We start from the raw sequence: 22103 nt of genomic DNA, 5'->3' as shown, positions 1-22103 counted from the left end.
TGTCATAGGAGTGAATGCAATAGGCTGGATCACCTGGAGGTATTCATGTCTCCCCATGAATTATAGAATGATCCTAGCAGACTAGATCAAACACATAACCTTTACAAAGCTAAACTTAAGATGAATCTGTGATGGCAATGAGCAGACTAAGAGAAAAACTTTTCATATCTGTCTATATTCTACACTGAAGCAGAACTCAGTGTCAATAGAGTCTTAAACACAGGGTAGGAATGATTCAGCCAAATATAGACCTCTGTACTGATATATCCACTAGTTGCCTGTTTTGTCTTTATAGGCAATAGGCAGAGATAGAAACTTCTCCATCTCTGTTCTTAGGTGACATATTTAATGCTAAAGCGGAAGTCTTCGATAGGTTAGGCAAATTGCCCCTTCCGAGTGTTCCATTTCCCTTCATTATATTTGGAAAGGGAGGATAGCAGGATATGTCCAAAACTTAAAACGAAAACAATAATGTAAAAAAAATAAACCTCAAAAAAAAAAACTTTCATGCCTAGCTTATTTTCTGACAAACTTATTCATAGTCTTATTCTGACATCTTTTTTTTTGTAGTAGGAATATAAATTTTGAGGTGGTCACTGCCTGGGAAGGTGATTATTAAAATCACCTTTATAAGCACCTTGGAGCTAGCACCTTACTGCAGGATAGAAGTGAGGTTAAAAGAGGCAGAAAGGCATAACCACCACTGGCACTTAAAAATGAAGAGCTTATCTTCCACAGAAATAGTGCCTTAAACTGCTGTTTAAAAACGGTACAGTGGCACCCTATGGACATAAAGATTGCCTGTATGTACATGTATTTCTGTATGTGCACACATGTACAGGCAGTTATATGAATCACCTGTACGAACTGGTAACCCTGGCATGTCTGCTTGAGGAGAGCAGTGGCCTGTCTGCCACTACACTTAGCAACAGAGGGCACTCTATCCGAAATATATGGATTTCTATATTTTGAATGCATTGAAAATATTTAGAATTTGTATTAAATCATTATACAAAAAGTATTCTAGATGTCAAGTATGTTTAATCTTTTCTGGATTGTTTAGAATTAAATTTTTACCAGTTAGCCAGTCAGCATCATCACTCTTTTCTACCATAACCAGACGGTCGCAGGCACCATCTAACATGGAGCATTTCTGGACACATGATGAGGCTAGGCAGATGGATAGCAATATCAGCAATTGTCACAAGAGCTGGGATCAGAAATGGGGGTTGAGAGAGGAAGCACAAATGCTCGGGTATGTGTGCCAAATTAAAGGACATGGAAGAAAATACATTTGCAATATGCCTGTTAGGGACCTAAGAGCCACTAAAGTTCGCTAGCTGGAGCAAGCACTCATTAAGATCAATTAAAATCAGAGCTGGCCTTTTGACACGTCGGGGACTCAAAGCACGACATTAAAAGCATGAGCTGGTTGGGCTGCTTCTAGGGCAGGACTTATGAACCACTTGATGAAAGCTCTGGGAGAACCCAGGCTGGGGCTTGCCATGGGCAGGTGGGCAGCACCCGCCTCACCCCGACACAAGGCACAGAGGGCTGGATCACAAACAATAACAATACAATAGGCCTGCACCGCCGCTCGCTTCATTTTGCAACTAAAACAAAGGGACGCCGGGCTTGGCCGAGCTCTCCGGCCGCCTCCCTCAGCGAAGAGCACACCACCCACCGCGGCCGTTAACAGTCGCTGCTCCCGCCCCCGCCGAGGCGCGTGCCCGCCGCCGCTCGCGCCCGAAGCCCCGCCCCTTCCCCCGGCGCCCCGCCCCCGCCGCCGTTGCGGGGCTTCCGGCGGCGCGTGTCGCGGCGGTGGCATGCGGCCCGAGGTGCTCCGCCCTCCGGACGGGGTAGGGTGGCGGCTCCGCTCCCGCGCGCTCGGGGGGGGGGTGGGAGGGGAAGGGGGCCGCGCTGCCCACCGGGGCCCCTCCCGTAGGGACGCGGCCCGGTGAGAGCGATGACGGGCCTTGGGCAGCCCCGTACGGTGCCGGTCCTGGTCCTGCGCGGCGGGTGCGTGCCCGCCTAGCGGCCGGGCCACGGGGACGGTTCCCCCGCTGTGGTTTGGTGGTTGTCGGTGTCGGGGAGGGAGCTCTCTGAGCGGCGGGAAGGGGACCGGGCGGCGGTGGCGGCGCCAGGCAGCCCCGCCCGCTCCGCGGTGGGGGAGCCCCACCGGTGCCCGTGGGTCTCGGCGAGACCTGACCCGGCGAAGGTCCGTGTCGGCAGGGAGCGCGGGTGCCCCGGGAGTGAGACATTAGGGGAGGAGATGGAGCACGCCGGAGGAGCCATTGTAGGAGCCGGCAGCGCCGGGGTTTCACCTCCTGTGCGGGTCCCCGTAGAGCCGGGCTCTCCACAAGGGTTCAGTGCTGCGCGGTACCTGTTGTGTCACACGAGCTACACCTCCCTGCCCCAGCTGGCCCGTCACAACACGACTGAAGGGCAGGGCGGGAGCTCAGCTGGCAGGACTTAAGTATTTCTTATTTTAGGTACTTGCTTCGGGGCGCTTCACTTGGTGTGACTTGTTATTTATCGTAGCGCAGGCTGGTGATTGAACTGTGGGAGAAAGCTCCGTGGCCTGATCCACTCTGGTCAGGGCCGTGAGGGGGCAGCTGGCATATAGAATATACCTGCATTGAGAGGTGGTACAACATGGTGAAGAGAAAATGAGAACACAGATGCACTTCAGTTGATTATTGAGAGTAGCATTGAATGGAGATATTTTTACTTTTTTTCTGCATGAGGAGGAGAGTTTCACCATAGGTGGAAGGGCAGCTGGCCTGATGCTGGTAACTTCAGGCTCTGTGTAGAATGACCCGTTTTTAGAAAGGGACTACCTGATGATTTACCCATAGTGAGAAACAATTCCGTATATGTGAACTGTGTGTGTCAGCAACAGTCACCCTTGCCGTGTTGCAGATGCCTGAGGAACTTTTGTCTGTTTTGTGCTGCGATGCTAACACTGCAGTGAGCTCTGCTCCTAACAGGAAGGAAGGGGCAGTCAGTGAAATAATCTGAAATTACTGGGTTTTGTATGTTTTAATGCTCATGATGGCACCACAAGCAAGATTTTAAATAGATATAATTGTCAAGATGTTCCATTATTTTTCAAACTGTAAATTTATAAGTCCTAAATGGCTGCTCATAGTGCCATAACACAAGAAACACAGTGAGTGGGGCTTGAGCTTAAAGTGCGCTCAAAGAGCTTATTAATTTTTAATTAATATTAGCTTCTGGTTTCAACAAGTTGAGAGTAGATGTTAGTATAATCTAGGTAATTAACAGTGAGAGATACTAACCCGTGGTAAAAATACTCTGGTTTAGCCTGTAATGTACAGATCCAGTATTCCCTCTGTTCATTAATGTACAAAGATAATTAAGAGATTTCCCATTTACCATCTTTTATCTAAGACGCATATATTAAATTGCAGTAATCTTTCTTCAGAGATAATACAATCTATTGCTTTTGTCATTTATATATTCTTTGTAATTTGTCAGTGTTGTTGTGTCTTTTATAGTCAAATGAAAGAAAACTGCACAGTAGTCCCAAGTGTGAGATTAGCAAAGCTGGTGTAAAAAGGAATTATTTCCTCTGTGCCTTTAAAAACCAAACCTGATGTGTATACATGACTTGTAGGTACATGTGCTTTTCAAATAGTACAAATTCTTGTCTAACACATGCTGTGCCAGGGATGGGTAAGGGCATTATTTCAGGAGGAAATATAAAATAGATTTGTGTACATACAATCCCTGTAAAAAAGGGCAAAATAGAAGACGACTGAAAAGATCTAGGGCTTTTGAATGCTTTAGTTTAATTAGTGCCTGTTCCCATGAAATCCATAAGACATCCCAGAATCCATAAGACATTTTCCTTTATATAGGTTTGTTGTGTTTGAAAGAAGTGAATTACAGTCTCAGAAGACTTTATGTATAACATGAAGGGAGGAAGAGTTAATCATAATAGAAAAAGGGTATTTCCTCATGTAATTGAAATAAGCTGTCAGTTAAATAGCGATCTGAATAGGAGAGACTGTAAGTAAAGTGATGGGCTGTAACGTATTTTGAAAGAAGGTGGCATGTCTCTCTCTTAGGAAAGTTTTATTCCATGCATAGTCTGCTCTGGTTCTCTGAAGTTCTGTCTGTTTTGTAAACTCAAAGGTAACATTTCCATGGCCCTTTGAGCTGGTCTGCCTTGAGGGTCTTGCAGTCTTACTGCCTCTTAGAGCCAGCAGTTGTTTTTGTTAACTAGTAGTGAGTTGTTTCAGGGAGATAGACTGAACACATACACTTGCTTGCAGGAGTGGTTGGTGTCTGGCTGGGTGAGCCCCAGTGTTCCTCAGAAGTGCCGGCTGGAGAGGTGGCTGAGGGGCAGATAGGGATTGAGTCTGGGGCATGAGATGGGAGGGCAGAGCTCAGGCAACCCAAGTGCAAAATGAGCATGGAGGCCTGGGACAGCAACTCACAGTGTTGCTGTGCATTCATAGTGCATTGCTTTCTGTTTCTGACTGAACAGTTAACACTCCCAGTGCTAGTCTGTGGTGGCCACTGCAGTTCCTGAGATTTAATAGTGCCATTTCAGTCTGTTTAGTGAATATGTTGATGGAAAAAAATGATTATATGAAAGAAGCCAAATAAAAGGAAAGAAGTAGAAGGCTGCTTCTTGGGAGGAGGATAATAAGACACAGTTAAAAGAAACCTTCATTAAGCCTCACTTTGGCATAATTATGCCTGTAGAAGTGGAAATCAGTAATATGCAATGGGCCAAAGATGCTGTCAGCGATTGGAAGGTATAGTTGCATAGGCCTAAATGGATGTCTTAGAAGTAATCAAGCAGTCTGGGGAAGGGCGAATTTTTCTACATAAACTTTGCATGTACATGAATTGTTCCACTCCAGCGCTGTTTATCTTAACGCTTTGTGTAGGCCTGAGTCTGCATTTTAATCTTTTCCTGCAAAGTTAAGTCCCTTCAGTTGGAAACCAACTTGACCTGTAGTAGTTCCTGAAGAAATCTCTCTATATCATCTGGCCCGACTGATCTGTATTTAATGTAATTCTTGCACTGGCTTGTTATCCTTTAACCTTCTGAGCAATTTTTCATTGGTCTTTCAACTGTACCCAATTCTTGACACATCTTTTAAAATGCCAAAGTAGAGTTCTTATTTGTATTGTAGACCTAATCCTCATTTTCCTTCTTTTTTAATAATTTTCTCTTTCTTCTTAGTGGAAACTAATCTACTAAATTCTATACTGCTTTTAACTCTTTGGAAGTAATTTACCTCCACTTGTATTGTTTAAACAATACATTTTTTATAAAAGCTCTATGCACCTCTCTGTCTCTTCCTACTTATTTACTTTTGAGCCTGTTGACCAATGTCAGCAAAAATTGACAAAGTGGTGTGTCAAATATACCAATTTTTTTCCAGGTTTTATGAAAATGATTTTCATTTCTGCTAATGGAAAATCTGCAGCATGATTTCAAGTTACCTACCCTGTTAGACCAGGCTTAAGCTGGCCAGCTAATTGCTGCCTAGGTCTGAACCAGTTGGCAGTTGAGCTGCTCTTTGACAAGCTGATAGGGAGCACAGCTGGGTTTTACAACAGTGCTGTAAGAGCTCCGGGCTGTGGCCAGAGGAAGCCTGGAGTTTGCAATGCAAACGTGAAGTGTAGTGTGTATGTGAGAAGTGTAGGATGTGTATGTGAGATAAGTGATTCGTACCTGATCTTGAAATATCTCATATTCTTAAAATTGAGCTCTGTAAAGCTATAATTTCCATGGAGCAGCCTTCAAAACATGTTAATTAGTGAAATTTTGAGTTAGAAGCTGGTGTATATTCTGGTTTACATGTGATTCCAGGGTTTGACAGCAGTAAGTTTGTTGAAGTTTAATGTCTGTTGGCATATTCTGTAAATGGATTTTTCTCTTTAAGAGGGAAAAATCCAGGGAGAGGACGTATTTGTAATCTTCATGTACATCTTACAGCAGCTCCATGCTGAAAAGATAAAATAAGTTTTCAGTTTGGAGTTCTTTTGTTTCTTGGGGTGGATTTCTTTTTGTGTTTTGCTTTTTGGTTTGTTGTTGGTTTTGGTTTTGTTTTGTTGTTTGTTTTTTTTTTTTGTGAGGAGGAGAGATAGGGCATTGTGGTGCTTTTATTCCTGGTGCCTTTTCTAAAAGGTGGTTCAACAGGATGTTTGGGAGAAATTTGACATTATTGGGCTTTGGCATTCCAGGAGAGCTTGAAGTGGATCCAGCGTACTGTCTTACACATTCCCTTCTGCACTGAATGTCAGGAGTAATTCATGTTGTTGACAGCTATGTCAACATGTGGAACTGAGTGAAGGACAGGAGCTAAACAAAAAGCTAATAATAGAAGAGTCATGAAAGTGAACACTTTGTTAGTAAACTTTCTCACTGTCACAAGTAAGAGGGTCAAATAGTGCAGCCTGTCCTTATCTGTTACCACAAGCTCCTTCTTGTTGGCAACGTTCAAGCCAAAGAGAGCTGTTACGTGCATTTTGTCAGTATGGGAAGCAAGCAATTTACCCAAGAAAAAAACCACTGGGTTTATATAGGGGTGTACAGAAGTAACTTTGATTCATCTCAGTTTGTTCAGTTATTTACCCTGCTTCTGCTTTCAAAAGCTCTATGAAGAATGATACCCATTGCAAATATCAGTTTGTCTGCCAGGCAGTAAGAGGCAACATGGTAGTCATTGTTTGGTGCGTCTTCTGCTGTAGAAGAGTCAGCTCTGTTGGTTCAGTGATTACCACACTATGTATTCTGTGGTAAACTAACCGGCCACTCCAGTACAGGCTGTTGAAACGTTTATTCTATTTTGAGACATGCTTAGTCATCCCTGTTTTGGCCTCTTAACAGGTTACAGGCATTACTTGTTTTTCTTTCCTAGTAAAGCTGATGAACAAGTAAATCAGAAGGCCAGTTTGTGAGAAAGTTTGTGGTGCTGGAGGATGTGAATTCTGGAGTGCAGTGTTATTGCCCAGGTGTGTTGTGTTCTCCTAGCAGTAATCAGAGAAAATGTTCTGCATTTATTGTGTGTTAGTAAATCTAAAAGTTTACATCATGCAGGTATGGAGTGGCTGCTAAATATGGGACAAGCATATGTAAGAGGATCTTTGTTAGTAGGGAATATGATACAGCCCAAGGACAACATTCAGCTATAAATATTTCTTCACACCTGTTCTAAATAGAAAACTTTACTAAAGAGACTTGCTTTCAATTTGGCTTTCTCTAATTGCTAAACCCGCTTGTATGTTTGTCTTGTGATTTGGTGTAGGCTGTGTAAACTACATCTGTACCTTAATTATTAGTATGTTTTGTGGGGATTTTTTAAGTGGCCTAGCAGCATGCAGGTCTAGTACATTTTGTGTTTAACTGAGTTGTTACATAAATTAAAATATTTTCTCTTATCAGAAGTAAAATGCTTTCTATGGGGACTTCAGCTTCTGATACCAGGACACATTTGAAGACTTACTTTGTTGCTTGGCTTAAAGGAAGATGATGTTGTTAATGAATTCTGAGCATCCTTCAGGAGGTGAATGCTGTCATGGACAACTTTCAAAGGGTAAAGGCAGTGGTTTTTTGAGTGTTTCAGGCTAGTGCTCTAATACAGGAAGCAGTGGGTTAAATTTTTTGTTTATATTAACTACCTAAAGCTTGCTTTTGTCATTCTTAAAAATGTTCACAAATCATGGGAACAAATTAGGGATAACAGTTTGCTGGAGCGGCTGTCCAGCTTTCTACATGAGCTATCTTTGAAGAGTGTATTTTTTCCTCAGATTCTAGCATAATATAGATACACTTGAGCTAGCTTTAAATGAACTAATTTGGGTCTGGCAAGTCTTACTGCAAAATGTTAAGCAGTGAAGTAACTTAGGTTTTGTTGAGCTGTGTACTGCTACAGCCTTACTTGAGTACTTTGTTTAGAAGTCAGTTTTATTTTAAGTATTTCAAAGCTGTACTATGGATAATTTTAGCTGTACCTTCAGATACTCTTCTACAGTTGTTTACTGCAAAGGCCAGATTTCATTTCATACTTGATTTCATTTCCATAAGTTGATGCAAGATTTTTTTTTCCTCTTAAGAAATCTCTGAAAATAATGCTTTATTTAATCATTAGTCTTTTTGTTGCTTGAGGACTAGTTTTGGCTAATGTTTCTTCAAAGTCTTTTTTTAAACACTGTAAATGGGAAGCTGCACTTAATAGCCTCTAACTAAATAATTGTCTTAAAAGAAAATGTTGTAGTTTATTACTGGTTTAGTAACAGTATTTTGTTTAAGACAATATTTAAAGGAGTACACTTTGCTTTCTAAGAATGCTTTATCTGCCTACTATGTTTATTCATTCTGTTTTATCAGCTCTTTTCCAAAACACCACAAGCAGTTAATGCACCTTATAAAGGACTCCTGACCTTTTGCATCTTCCCAAGTGAGATCTAGATGTCACCCGTGTTTCCCATGTTAACAGTTCTGAGCATGTTTTACTATATGTGCCTTCGGCGCCGAGCTAGGACAGCGACAAGAGGAGAAATGAACAGCCGAAGGGCTATTGAATCAAACACCCGAGCCTTACCTATCAATGTTGAAATAGTTCAGTATGCCAAAGAAGTGTTGGATTTCAGCTCTCACTATGGTAGTGAAAACAGCATGTCGTATACCATGTGGAATTTAGCAGGTATTCCTAATGTGTACCCTAGTTCTGGTGACTTTACTCAGACTGCCGTCTTTCGAACTTATGGAACCTGGTGGGATCGTTGCCCTAGTGCTCGGCTGCCATTCAAGAGGACACCACCAACCTTCTGTAGCCAGGATTATGTGGAACTCGCTTTTGAGGAGCCAGTTTATCCCACTGCAGTGCACATTCTGGAAACGTATCATCCTGGAGCTGTAGTCAGGATTTTGGCATGCTCTGCAAACCCTTACTCACAAAATCTGCCAGCTGAAGTAAGGTAATTTTTTTTTTCTCCTTAATGCTTTCCTGTAAGATGTTGAATGCTACAAATAATGCTGTGTAGCAAACTTTACTTCCTAGTATTTCTGTTTTATATTTGATCCACTGATGTTTCCTCTGTTTCTGCATGTTTTTAAAACTCTGGTGACATGTTTTGATAGCAACTTAAGATGTGGGGTTTTTTTTTGTAGGAATTAATGCAGATCCTAATTACATTTGTGTAATGATAGTTTTTTTGTTGGAATTTTAATGAGTAATAATTATTATGTATATACAAAAATCACTTTTGAAGTGACAATTCCGAGTTCTTCTCTTTCTCCAATGAGAAAAGCAAACTGTGTAGGAGAGGCTGAGGATTCATGGTTGCTGTATCATCCTTCTTCAAGTAGCCAAAAACTTTTTTCTGGTTGCATACGTTAGGTTGTATGCATAGTACAATCAGGCACTATAACTGTTCATATGGAAATGAGGCCAAACCCAGGAGCACAGAACAGTTGAACAAGAGGTGATGCCATTTATCTGATCTTTATTTTTGATATGATCAAAGGGTGTTGGCCAAACATAATTTCTACACTTGTTTCATAGACTAAAAGAAGACAATTTGATCCTGTTGGTTTTCCTCATAGCAGGAAGTCATGATGTAATTTCATTTGGGGGGCAGGAAGATGGGGACCTGGAAATTGGTAAGACAATAAAGAAAAACACTGTACAAGGTGGGGAAGAATACGGGGAAAAGCTATCAGCATATGCAGTCAAAGTATTCTGTATACATCAAAAAGATACTAAATAACCCACAAAAGAAAACTGATAGAAGAAAAACTATCATATAGAAAATAATATGCCAAACAAATACTGTATTCCTTTAAAGTGCACGCTGTGGCGGTATAAGCAGTGTTAGTTTTGATGCTGGGTGGGGTTTTTTTTCCTGACTTGCCTGTTACAGATACAGCTAAAAAGTGTACTTCAAGGTCTAATTTAGTATCCCATGCTTCCTAATACTAGGCCATTGATGTTTATTCAAAATCCCTAGAAAATCAGGTGTCATGTCATATATTCAAAATTCCCAATTAGTATATCTGTGTGGTTCTGTCGCTTACTGTTTTTTGGTGCAGTTGTTTTACAGCACTCTGATAAGTATATACTGTATAGCTCTAAAGTAAACATCTGAATTCAAGGAATGGTGATAAATCAAACTAATAATAATAGGCCACCTAGCTTCAGAAGTAGGAAAAGTGTCTTTGGCACTGTAATACAGAACTTATTTATGGAATGGTATGTGGTGAAGGCAGCTTTTAAGACTTTTGAACTTAGAACCTAATGTGAAATGATTTTTGGTCAATTACTCTGTGAACTTTCATTTTACTACTTTATTTTATAATGTAGCACAGATTTATGAAGATATTTCTGTAACTTGAGAATACTGCTTTAGATTAATAGTAAGATCGTGTGCTGCAGGCCTGTATGAAGGTACAATTCTGAGTAATAAGATAATGCTATTTTATAAAAATGCCTGTTTATGTTTTAGCTCTTAAAATAATACTTCTTGTAGTTTTGTATAAAGACCAATAAGTGTTGTAGGAAAGCTTAACAAGTGTTAACTGAAAGAGCTATTTAGTAAGGAGCACTAAGAATAAAAAATATTTCAGAGTGCTAAAAGAAGGTCAAAGTAAAAATACTTTAAAAAAAACTAATATGAAACTTCTTGGATATGCTTTATGACTGCGCTTGGGGTATGGACAGAGTCAGAGCTCAGACTTTCTGTTCTTTGTAAATAAGGATGAACTTTCTGTAGGAGCCTACTTTTGAATTTGTAGGCAAGGGTATCTTCTGTTCTGCCTACCTACGTTAACAATATCTTGGTTAGAAAGTTGTCTTGGGAAGCCTCAGAAGTCTGTGCTGCGTCTTCAGAATTTCTCAGTTTTGATGCTAAGGAAGTGTTAGAGGGACTTTTTTTGTTTGTTTCCTTTTGGCTTATCTTTCCTCAGCAGGACTAGTCTGTTGAGAGCTGCACATTTGGTTTGGCTCTTTCTTTCTTCTGAAAGAGACAAGCATGTCTTAACATCTTGAAGGGAAGATAAAGGAACTCTTTCTCCACGAGGTATGCAATATTTTTCCTCTGTTCATTCACTTCCCCTTATAAGGGGAATATGAAGAGTTGCAAGAGTGTGGTCTCTTTTCAGCTTCAGTTCTTGGCCCCTTGTTTTCATTTCCAGAAATTTTCTGAGGTGTCAACTAAGAATTTTTTTTTTTTTGAAGCTGAAATGCTGCTGATAATCTCAGTTATTCTGTGTTGAATTGATGTTTTGGACTTGAAGAACTGTTGTACTATTTCCTTCTGTTAAAAAGGCCCTGTCTGAATTACTGGAAGGACACTTAGAATTTGTCTTCCTCCTCTTTCTATTTTGATGCAAAATTTTGAATCACCTTATTCCCTAAAAACCTTAAAGTACTGTTTTGTTTTATCTTCTGACTCTGGATCTCTTCCTTTCTGAACACCAATGTAGGAAAGGCAGGTCACTAGAAAGGTTCCCTTTCATCAGTTTTTTCTTTGATACAAAGAAAGGACCATATTAATGGTGAATTTAAAACTGTTGAGAGGAAAAAGTCTCTTGTTTAAATGTTATGTTTAGTGGATTATGCTAGTTGACCTGAGTAATCTTTTTTGGTTTTTTCTTTGTTTAATATTTAAAACATCAGCTCATCCAAGACTGTTTTGTGGAAAAACTTCTAACCTACAAGAGGCTCTGTAAGGACTTGGGCTGCCACAGCCCTCACTCAAGGGGACTTTATATATTCTTGCAGAAAAGTGGCTATAGCTCACATTGGCCAGTGTGTTGCTGTTGCTCACTTTATGCTTCAGTTGTCTGAAAGAAGGACTTACACAGGTGTTCAGAAAAAGGTCTTTAGTCATGTTCCTCAGTTGCTGGTGTACTGAATACTACTATCAGTTACAGCTTTGTAAGGTGCTGTCTCAAATCAGCTTTATTCAAAGCCAATTTTTAAAGGTGGGATCAGCTCTTCAGGACTTAATGTGAAATTATTTTCAACTAACGTCCAGCATTTTGAAATTTCTCTGTCTTCTCATAGCTTTTGCAACTTTAAACACAGAAGACATTCCATCACTCTCCTCTACATAAAACAATTTTTAAAAGTCATAAATGTAATAGAAACTGCTATCTTTACACATGAAGACCTGTGCTTTTCATCAGTGCCACTTACACATTGACTGTTGAGAAGTGTTTGGTTGTTTCTTAAACTATGCTAACATTATGTTAGTATCCATGTATAGATTTGTTACATGAATTATCTGAGTGCATAAAATCCAAGCAAAAATTAATAATCGGAAATTAAGAGAATATTGTAGCATAGAGTCTCAGTTGTTACATGGTGAAGGAATTCACTCCTTTCTTATGTTGCATTCTACTATGATTATGCTAGTGCAGCCTTGAGATTTTTGTATTGTGGTGCACATTCTCTGTAGTTAGAGTTTGGTGAACAGCAATGTGGCCCTCTTTGGGCAGTGAAAGAGCTGGCTTAGAACTGCAGGGATTCTTATCTCATGTAACTTATAGTGACACCATATACTCATGTGCTTTTATAAAAAGCTTAAAACCAGAGATTCCTAACTAGTATGAGATGTGTGGCTGTGCTTGGGATAATGTCTCATAGCATATAGGTGCTGGAGAGTGTCCAAAGAAGTGGAACAAAGCTGGTAAAGGTCTCAAGCACAAATTTTGTGAGGAGCATTTGAGAGATCTGGGTTTGTTTGTCCTGGAGAAGAGAAGGCTTGGGGGGGGGACCTTATTGCTCTCTGCAGCTACCTGAAAGGAGGTTGTAGGTAGGTGGCGGTCGGGCTCTTCTCCCAAATAATAAGCAACAAGCTTTGAGTTGCACCAGAGGAGGTTTAGATTGTAAAAATAGGAAAAATTTCATCACCAAAAGGGTTGTCAAGCACTGAACAGGCTGCCCAGGGAAATGGTGGAGTCACCACCCCTGGAGGTTATTTAAAAGACATGTAGATGTGGCACTTAAGGACATGGTTTAGTGGTGGACTGCTAGGTTAACAGTTGGATGTGATCTTAAAGGTTTCTAAACCTTTAGACTAACCTAAAAGAATTCTATGATTCTGTATGTCCTTATGCTATGCAATGATTGCTTCCTTAGTAGGTTGAAGATTATTTTGTGATTTATTTTATTTTGTTTTTAGTTCTTCCACAGATAAACTGTAACACTGATTACGTGATTTCTCATAGGTGCAATACTATGATCATTTGACTGGCTGGGAGCAGTTCCATTATGGCTTGTGTGTTCCTGCCATTTATTTCTATTTAATTTAATTTAATTTATTTCATCTTAGAATTTTTCTAGAGGCTCTTTTGAGCGAAACTCTGAGTTTGATTTGTAGATGGATGGCTTGGCTCAGTATTTCCTAGCTTAGCTGTGTTTGCTGCTTGCGGGATTCCTTTCGCTTTCTAAAGGTCCTGAAGGCATCTAAGATGCTGCTGATACCATCAACACGTTAGAGTGTGATAAGGCACCTTTAGGGCTGTATCTCACCTATGTGTAACATACAACTTAAGTTCTAGCCATTTGAATCCTTACTTATAACTTGTTTTGACATCTTCAGGAAAACAGCTTTCTCTTGTCTGGATGCCTGTCATAGAAGAATGAAATCTGGGTTCATGGGGCACAGTCATTTTTGAGAACACCATAAAAAGCTTATGTGGAGAGGGCAGTTATTTGAAATACCTCTTGCTATTTTAAATGCCCTGAGCATTCTTGGAGCCCTGTCTGCATTCTCTGGTATTTCAGAATTGAATTCTCTAAGTAGAAAGGAAAATCTGCTGCATATTCCTTCATAGTAATTAGACTGCTGTGAACTCTGCTTATCACCTTGATCTGAATGTTCTAACATTGTTCTTATGTCTTAAGTTCATATGTTTTGCCTGCATTTTGTATTTATTAACACACAGCTGTGGGCAGGTGTGGACTTCCCAGGTTATGTGGAACCTAGTGTGCTGAAGCATCCCTGCCATGTCAGTAGGCAGGAGTCGTTTTCTTCTTAGTAGCCTACAGATTATTTACAGAGCAATTGCTTGGCTCAGAGCAGGTGGCATGTATTATAATGAAACAAAGAAATACAAAATGAAGTATAATCTTTTGTAAATAACTAAAATCAGTTCTGCTTTGTGGTTAAGTAATGTTGAGCTTGGTAGCTTTGCAACAACAGCAATGGGTAAGAGCTTTGTAGTAAATGACAGCGAAGAAGTATTCTAGGTAAATGTTTTACATTAACCAGCTAGAACCGAACTAGTGTTTGCTGGCATAACAACAGGACTTTCTAAACCTAAAATTCGTCCAAAGGGCGAAGTGAGGAAGAAGATGAGGAAGAAATGACCACCAGGGGTCCCAAAGACCATTACCACATTATTGTACACGTGAAAAGAATTTTCTAGAAATGTGATGTCATTGATTACAGACCTAATGAATATATATAACATGTACTGATTATGTATGTTAGTCAACAATATAAACGTGGTTTGTTTGATGCTTGGAGGGGACACAATAGGAGGTGCTATTCCCCATGTCTTCCAGTGCTGCAATAAAGAATGCCTGCTTGTCAACTTTGGCGAATCTTTGGAGTTTTTCTATGAATCAATAATCACTTCATGATTATAAATGTAGCAGAAGTTGCAATTTCAGCAAAGGTGTGATCATATTATTCTCTGAGTTTCCTTACTTTTATTCTCCCAAGTTTCTTTTGGTTCTCCTTGTTGGTCTATTTGAAACTTTCTTTTCTTTTGTTTTTTAACAGAGCTTTAAGTTTCTTGGGACAGGGTGTTTATTTTTTGTGCTTGGATCGCACATAGTGCTTTATTCACTTTCTACACCAATCTCAATTTTATAATGGAAGAAATCTCAGCAGAATGAAGGCAGAGTTTAATCTTGTCTGACTGAAGAGAAATCTGGTCACATTTCCTAGGAGCCACTTTTCCAAAGAATCTGTCTTATTATATATTTTCTTCAGAAGTAGCCAAGTCTACTCAGGCATCATCTTAGGCATTAAAAAGCTTTCCAACACCATTAGGTCAAGAAAAAATATTAAATAAGCATTAAGTATGTGCACTCATTTGACACAAACCTTGCAAGTATGTTTCTCAGCCTGAAAATCGCTAGACTGTGTTTTACTTCACAGTAGAAAATACAGGGGTTTTTAAATGACAGGTTTAAAAGATGCAGGGTTTTATTTTTTTTTTAACCACATAAGTGTGTGTATGGAGCCTTTAGTATCAGAAATCTGAACAGAGTGAGTTTCTGATTATTTTCTTGAGGTGGAGAGAAATCCAATGGGAAAACTGAGTCTATTAAAGCTGAATGGAAAATACTCAAAGTCCTCATTTTCTTCAGTTCCTAGAAAAAATAATTCTGCCTCTCATTCAGGCTTTGAATGTCACTGTGAAGACTGAGGCTTTCTAGCACATTGCTGATGAAACTTTCTTATTGAAGCACTCTTAGTGCAACATCTTCAGTTGTTACTGTGTATCTTCAATACTTGAGGACAAGCAATGTCCTACCTTCAGTCATTTGATTCAGCTTGATTTTTTTGAGAGCTGCCTAGTTAACGCAAGGGGGAGAGGAAAATTTTACTGACTTTTTTACAGGTATGTGTTGGGATTCAGATTCTGTTTGTGTTGGGTTAAATAGTTTATGAGCACCTTAAGCTTGAAACAAATGCAGGCAAACTTACTAGGGAAGCTGATTTTGATACACCTTGAAACCAGGACTGACTGTTAAAATGTCTGTTCTGAAAGGTTTTGGAATGGGTGACAAAAACAGCAAAAAGCTCCAGAACAGAAGCAGTGCAGTTCTTACTGAAGCCTCTTGGAAATTCATACTTTATCCAACTGTGGAGTCTTTGCTCCCATTCAGATTGCATGTAGCCCATTCAGATGTCAGATGTGCTGATCCTAGATGAGGAGACAACTTCCAGTTGCAGTAATGAGTGTATTAAGAGTACATCTACACGCAGGAAGAATTTGCCAGCCCTGACTCAGAGCAATTGCTGTGGCCTGTTCTTGCGTATGGTGTCACCAAGGCAGAGAAGAACCATCAGATCAACCTCATAGACTTGAAGTTTTCCATTTTAAGCAACAGTTAATTTCTTTAAAGTTAGATTAGTGGACTGTTGATGAAAACAGTATGAGAAGGACAGTGGAAAATTGTCACTGGTCTTGTTCATCAGTACTGGGTATGTAATGTGGAGTTTCACAATACTGTAAGTTCATGCCATGTGTCTTTCCTTTTCTCTAATTTATTACAAAGACTGGAAACTTGGGATGCTGCTTGCTGAAAGGAGGTTATTTCTTTGCAGCCTAGACCTTCAGATGCCATATTTTTTTCCAGAGCTCTGCTACTGCTAGATAATACTCTCTCCAGGGCACTAAAGGAGAAGTCGATAACTGAGATATATTGAAAGTTGATGGTGCAGGGTGTGCTAAATTAGTGAAAATATAGCCTTGAGTTTCCCTACGGATAGTTTGAGTGGGTATATGAAAGCATCTAAGCAAAATGTCAAATGGTGATCTGGATGTGTTCAAGAAAGGTCATGTGCATTGCCAACATAAAGTATTTGCATAGGGAATCGACCTGTGTGAGTGGGCATGACAGTGTGACTGTATCTGCTACATTCTGCCATGGGTTGACTTTAATTTCCTAAATAGATGAAATCTTTTAGTAATAAGTCTGGCTTATAAGACCCGTTAACCTTAGGGTGGACTTGTCCACTCTCCTACATTGGTACTTTCTGATGTGCCATATGTTCACCAATCCTGCATGTTTAGTTTCACTCCATTACTTTTTTCTTTTTTTCCTTTGACATAAGACTTGTGCAGGCCTCCTGTTCTTCTGTAAGGTATTTGTGGAGAGCGGCATGATGTAAGATAGGAAAATTTATCTGTACATATCTGAAAATGTCCATTGTGAAATGGAAGTTTCAGCTGATACAGATTAATTTTCCTATCCTTGAAATAGTAGCAACTATCAAGCTTCTAAGCCTTATTAGTATGTGTGCAGTGTTTTAATGAAAGTCCTTACATGCGCTTCCTATTTTTCACTTTCTGTCATGATGGACAAAGTATTTGCTGCTGGAAAAAAAAAAGCATGTGTTTGTGGTTTGGTTGTTTGGGTTTTATTTCCAATTTTTTTTTCTCCCCTTGTGTGTTCTGCTATGTATGTCAGTGTTGAGCAATACTTGCAAATTCAGAGTAGTGTGTTAGGGAAAGCCAAGATGCTGAGGTGCTAAGGAGCAGATACGGCATTTCTGAGACCCTGTGTGAAAGGACATGTAGCCTGAGGGAAATCCTTGAAGCTGAAACTAGAGTGATCAGAAAGAGAGGAAGTAAATATGGAACTTGTCTGGCTTATGCATATGGGATGCAGAATAAAGGGATTAGTGGCAGTGGTTGCTGGAGTCTTCCTTTAGGAATTAACTGGAGTTGAGGGAGGAAAAGATGAGCATCAGTGACTGAAGGACCTCTAAAATCCATTCACTGGATGAGGACCCAAGCAGATATAAACAGCATGTGTCTGTTTTCAGGACTATGGGCAAGTTTGGGAGCACTGAAGACCTAATGAATATAAGACTTGGTTCTCCAGATTACTCAGTTGGCAGCAGGTTTCACTGCTGTTTACTGGAGAAGATTTGAGGTCTGTGTGTGCAATTAAGGACATAAGTGTGGTTGTTCTGTGTGTGCCCTGAACCTCCTTCTGCCACTGGACCAAAGAGAAGAAAAGCTTTTCAGTTTAGCAGTTTGGAAGTTCTACCTTTATTTGCAAAGGACCCTTTCAAAAATTACTGGAAGAATCTGTCTTTTTTGTAATTTGACGGTGAATTACTTTTAAAAGGAATAGTTTGCCTGCCTAGACAGATAAAGTTTATGTTATTTTTTATATATTAAATTATAAAAGATATATAGAAGATACATATTAAAAATATGCAGAGTTGCAATTTGAACAGGTTTGCTGTTCTGTGAACAGTGGGGGTTTATTATTATTATTATTATTATTATTATTAAAACCTTGTGTGGGAAATAAGAGGTGTCAGCTGACTGGATATTTGTGCTACATGGCAAGACTGCTGCCTTCATACTTAACACTAACACACTACAATTGCAAAGTCATCTCTAATCCGTTTGTTATGATTACCTGTGAGATGTTCGAACAGCTTGTGCATAAATAACAGTACTCTATGACTGTGTACTCATGACTATGAGTATGCAGCTTGGTTTGTTAGCTAGCGTTGCAGAGAAAATATTCTAAGATGATGAATCAGTTTGCCCTGTTAAATTCCTCTTTAGCTTACTTACAAAATCTAGGGAAATAATAATTTTCATTGTTTTTTCAACAATGTTTCTTACTAGTTAAAGACTTGTAACAGAGAAGCCCTCTTACTGTATTTGGGAATTGCTTTAGTAACTTTGATTCTAATCCCTATGCTGTCTGTATGTGTGATTTTTCCTTTCTAGATGGGAGATCCTTTGGTCCGAGGCACCTACAAAGGTGAATGGTCCTCAAGCACGGCAGTTCACACCTTGTATCAAACAGATAAACTTTCCCACAAACTTAATCCGACTGGAAGTGAACAGCTCTCTTCTGGACTATTACACTGAATTGGATGCAGTAGTACTACATGGTGTGAAAGAGAGACCTGTGCTTTCACTTAAGACTTCAATGATTGATATGAATGATATAGATGATGAGGAGGATGAAGAAAAGTATGGCTGTGGAATGGACACCCTGAATAAACAGTTCAGCATTGTTACCCTCAGGGAATGGCCGACTAACGGATATTTTGATAAACTGCCTTATGAGGTAAGAAGGGCATGTTTACACTGAATATACTTGTCTTGTTTGTTAAAGGTGTGTTACAGGGTACCAGTCAAGATTGTTTTTTCCAGTTCCCTGCATTCATTTATGAGTCCCCTGCAGTTATTGTATAGTTATGCCTGAATTATGTAAGTGGATTTGCTTCCATCCTGAAATAAGCTGGGTTTGTACATAATGGAAAGAAACCTTCACCTGCTGGTCAGACCTCTTGACTTGGGCATAGGCGTGATTAATCCTGCTCTTCAGGGTACTGCAGTCTGGCAGAAGTGTTTGTTTACTGCAGTAACTCATCAACTGCTCAGAGTGCTTGTGGCTCAAATCGGACTCGCTTTTGAAAGTGAAGGGAGGGTAGTGAGAGATGCTATCGCTGATTGTAGGGCACTTTCAGAAATGTGTAATCAAATAGAATTTTGGTTTTGTCACATCTTTCATCTCAAAGTACCCCAGTTTTGTACGTGAAGGCCATGGTTAGGTTCCCAGGTAACTTGCAGAAGTTTGCTGTGCTTGTAAAAAGGAAAGAGAGAATATAATAACTCTCTCTGTGTTTCTCCTGTGTGCGTCTTCTAAGTCTTCAGTTCTTGAGTTTGATTTTTTTTTTATTTGTTGCTGCAGTGGAATAATAAATGAGGATACTGGCTTCATCCTGAGTTAGCTCTAGTGGTAGTTTCTTTCCCCTCAAAGTCCATACAGCATGCAACATATTTTACTGTTGGTGCTTGTATATCAGTACTGAAGAAAGTACTTTGCCTATGCAAAGGTGCAGCTGATTCCAAAACATCTTAAAACATACAGCTGTGTGAAAGTTTGAAAATACATTTGTTTTAGTCATTCAAAGAAATTAATTTTAAAGAAAAACTTGATTTAAATCTAGGAAATCTTGTTTGAAAAGGCTGGATAAATTGGTTTATAACGTACTAGACTATGATAGAGACTGATTAATCTCTTTTCTGGCCACATGATTGCACATATTAAGATTACAATTTAGGAAGTATTTGTGTGGTCCTGTTACTCCTATAAATTTCTGTCTCCATGTACTTTACTGTGCTTTTCTGCTTTCCTGTTTGTGTACTAGCTTCCTTTTTTATCCATTTTTTAACATGTTTGGTTTCATGAATGTATTTATAGTCTGTCAATACCAAGCACGTTAGTTTTTGTTGTTTTTTTTTCTTCAGCTTTGATTTAAAGAAACTGAAAATACAGATAGAAAATATGTCAGAAAACTATAAAATACTATTTCTAGACTGATTTTGTGACAGCAGAAATCCCAGTCTCCTATTTTCTTGGTCCAGCTGGAAGGTTTGGATTGTACTTTGTAGTATGATAATTTTTTTTTATCATATCAGATATGGAAACAGTACTTTGCATGCTGGCTTCAAAACTGACAAGTGTCAGATTTTGCTGGGAAGTGTTCAGACCTTGTAATAAAGAAGTAAGGCAACAACTGCTGACTCTTTCCAGTTTTGATTGGTACATTACATGAAAAATTGTATCTTTTTGGATTTTCATGTTGATTGTGAACATGCAACTGCCCTAAGTCTTCACACACTGATTTGAGCTGTTCCTGATCTGAGCTGTTTCAGGCTTTTTCGTATTGCTGTCCATGATTCCCCAAATACACAGGCTGAATGATCTTCCATGCTAATCTTAAAGTAGGTAACAGTTCCTCCAGCCTTTGTTTTGTCTTCATTGTCCTTCTGAAACTTCCACAGGCTATCTTTTCATAGAATTTTTTTTTCTCAAAATGGCATTAGGAATGGCTTGCAGCAGTGTGAGCTCTACGTTGCTCGTGCTCCAAAAGAGAAAAATGCTCAGCTCCTGGGGCACAGACTTCCTTAGAAGTGTAAAATCTTGTGGCCTTCTATGATGGGGCTATGGAACTGATGGACGGGGTAGAGCAGTTGGTGTTGTCTGCCTGCAGTTGTGCAAAGCGTTCAACACTGTCCCACTTGACATCCTTGTCTCTAAATTGGAAAGACATCAGTTTGATAGGTGGACCACTTGGTGGATAAAGAACTGGCTGGATGGCTGCACGCAAAGAGTCATGGTCAATGGCTCAGTGTCCGGCTGGAGACCAGTAACGAGTGGTGTCCCACAGGGATCGGTGTTGGGACCAGTCTTGTTTAATATTTTTGTTGCTGACATGGACAATGGAATTGAGTGTGCCCTCAGCAAGTTTGCCGATGACACCAAGCTGTGTGGTCTGGTTGATACGCTAGAGGGAAGGAATGCCATCCAGAGGTACCTTGGTAATTCAAAATGTATGCATATATGTAAGACGCTGCAATCAGGGACTATGGTGATAATAAGGCACAGATCAGATATGAAACAGAATCTTTTTTGTGCTCAAACAGCAGGCAATCAATTTGCATACTGCTGTTTGTTGAATTGTAGAGAATTATGATTTGGAAACCTTTCAGGTTTTGGAGGTTTTTGAGGTAGCGGGTCTTGGTCTCACCACATTTCTAAAGCTGGCATGCTCTATATTTGCCCTGGAAACAGGAAAAAAAGTTCTTTTGGTCCATCACAGCCTCAAAAAGTGGTGTATAAATTCTGTTTTGTTTTCTTCTGCACACTCCTTTGTATTTTTTTCCAATAACCTTTGTTTTTACTGATTTATAAGAAAGTGTAAAACAGTAATGCTTGCCATAATTTTTCATAAATGCAAAGTGAAAACAGTTGTTTGTGAGAAACTGTGTTACAAAAGTAGTTTTTGAAGCAGATACTCAATTCTGTAGCATCTTTGTATCACCATGAACATGGTGTAGCATACTGCACATCATGTCGCATACTCATTAAGGTATCAAATTGTACTTTGTGCTAGGATACACATTTATAAAAAATGAATTTCTGACAGACACCAGACTCCAGACTGAGTGATTAATGGCTATTAGCCTGTAGGTTTGGTACCTGTTATCTTTGTTTAATCAAAAGCCAGAAAAAAGTACTTTACATCATAATGTCATAGTACTGTAATTTAATTGTATTTTTTCGTTATAGATACTATGAAGTAGCATAATTTTAGTAAAAAACGATTATTTCTTTTCTGATCAAGCCATTCATGTGGAAGGGATTTCGTCTCAGGTGTGGAAAGATTGCAACATTCTCTATGTTATGAAATCTTGAAGTCATCAGTGTAAAGGGACATTGGTGATGCATTCAGAATTTCATTCACCATTATCTTTACTGCTCTGAAGTTACAAAATAACTTTTTTTTGCCACTGAACAAAGTTTGTGTTACTTTGTTTCTGT

At 39.5% G+C, this 22103-nt stretch overlaps 1 protein-coding gene across 1 annotated transcript in view; it reads left to right on the top strand.

The window, feature by feature from the left end:
• Positions 1-1812: 1812 nt before the first annotated feature.
• FBXL4 (F-box and leucine rich repeat protein 4) overlaps positions 1813-22103 on the top strand; it is a 62297-nt gene continuing 42006 nt past the window's right edge. Inside the window, exons 1-4 of the mRNA XM_034060852.1 lie at positions 1813-1859; positions 7433-7583; positions 8378-8967; positions 18494-18839. Of these exons, the coding sequence (XP_033916743.1) occupies positions 8459-8967; positions 18494-18839 (855 nt within the window). The 5' untranslated portion in view covers positions 1813-1859; positions 7433-7583; positions 8378-8458. The remainder of the gene's footprint in view (positions 1860-7432; positions 7584-8377; positions 8968-18493; positions 18840-22103) is intronic.

The sequence above is a fragment of the Melopsittacus undulatus genome, chromosome 3 (genome assembly GCF_012275295.1).
Source record: "Melopsittacus undulatus isolate bMelUnd1 chromosome 3, bMelUnd1.mat.Z, whole genome shotgun sequence".
Taxonomy (NCBI): Eukaryota; Metazoa; Chordata; class Aves; order Psittaciformes; family Psittaculidae; genus Melopsittacus; species Melopsittacus undulatus.
This window is presented reverse-complemented; position numbering and strand designations above follow the sequence as displayed.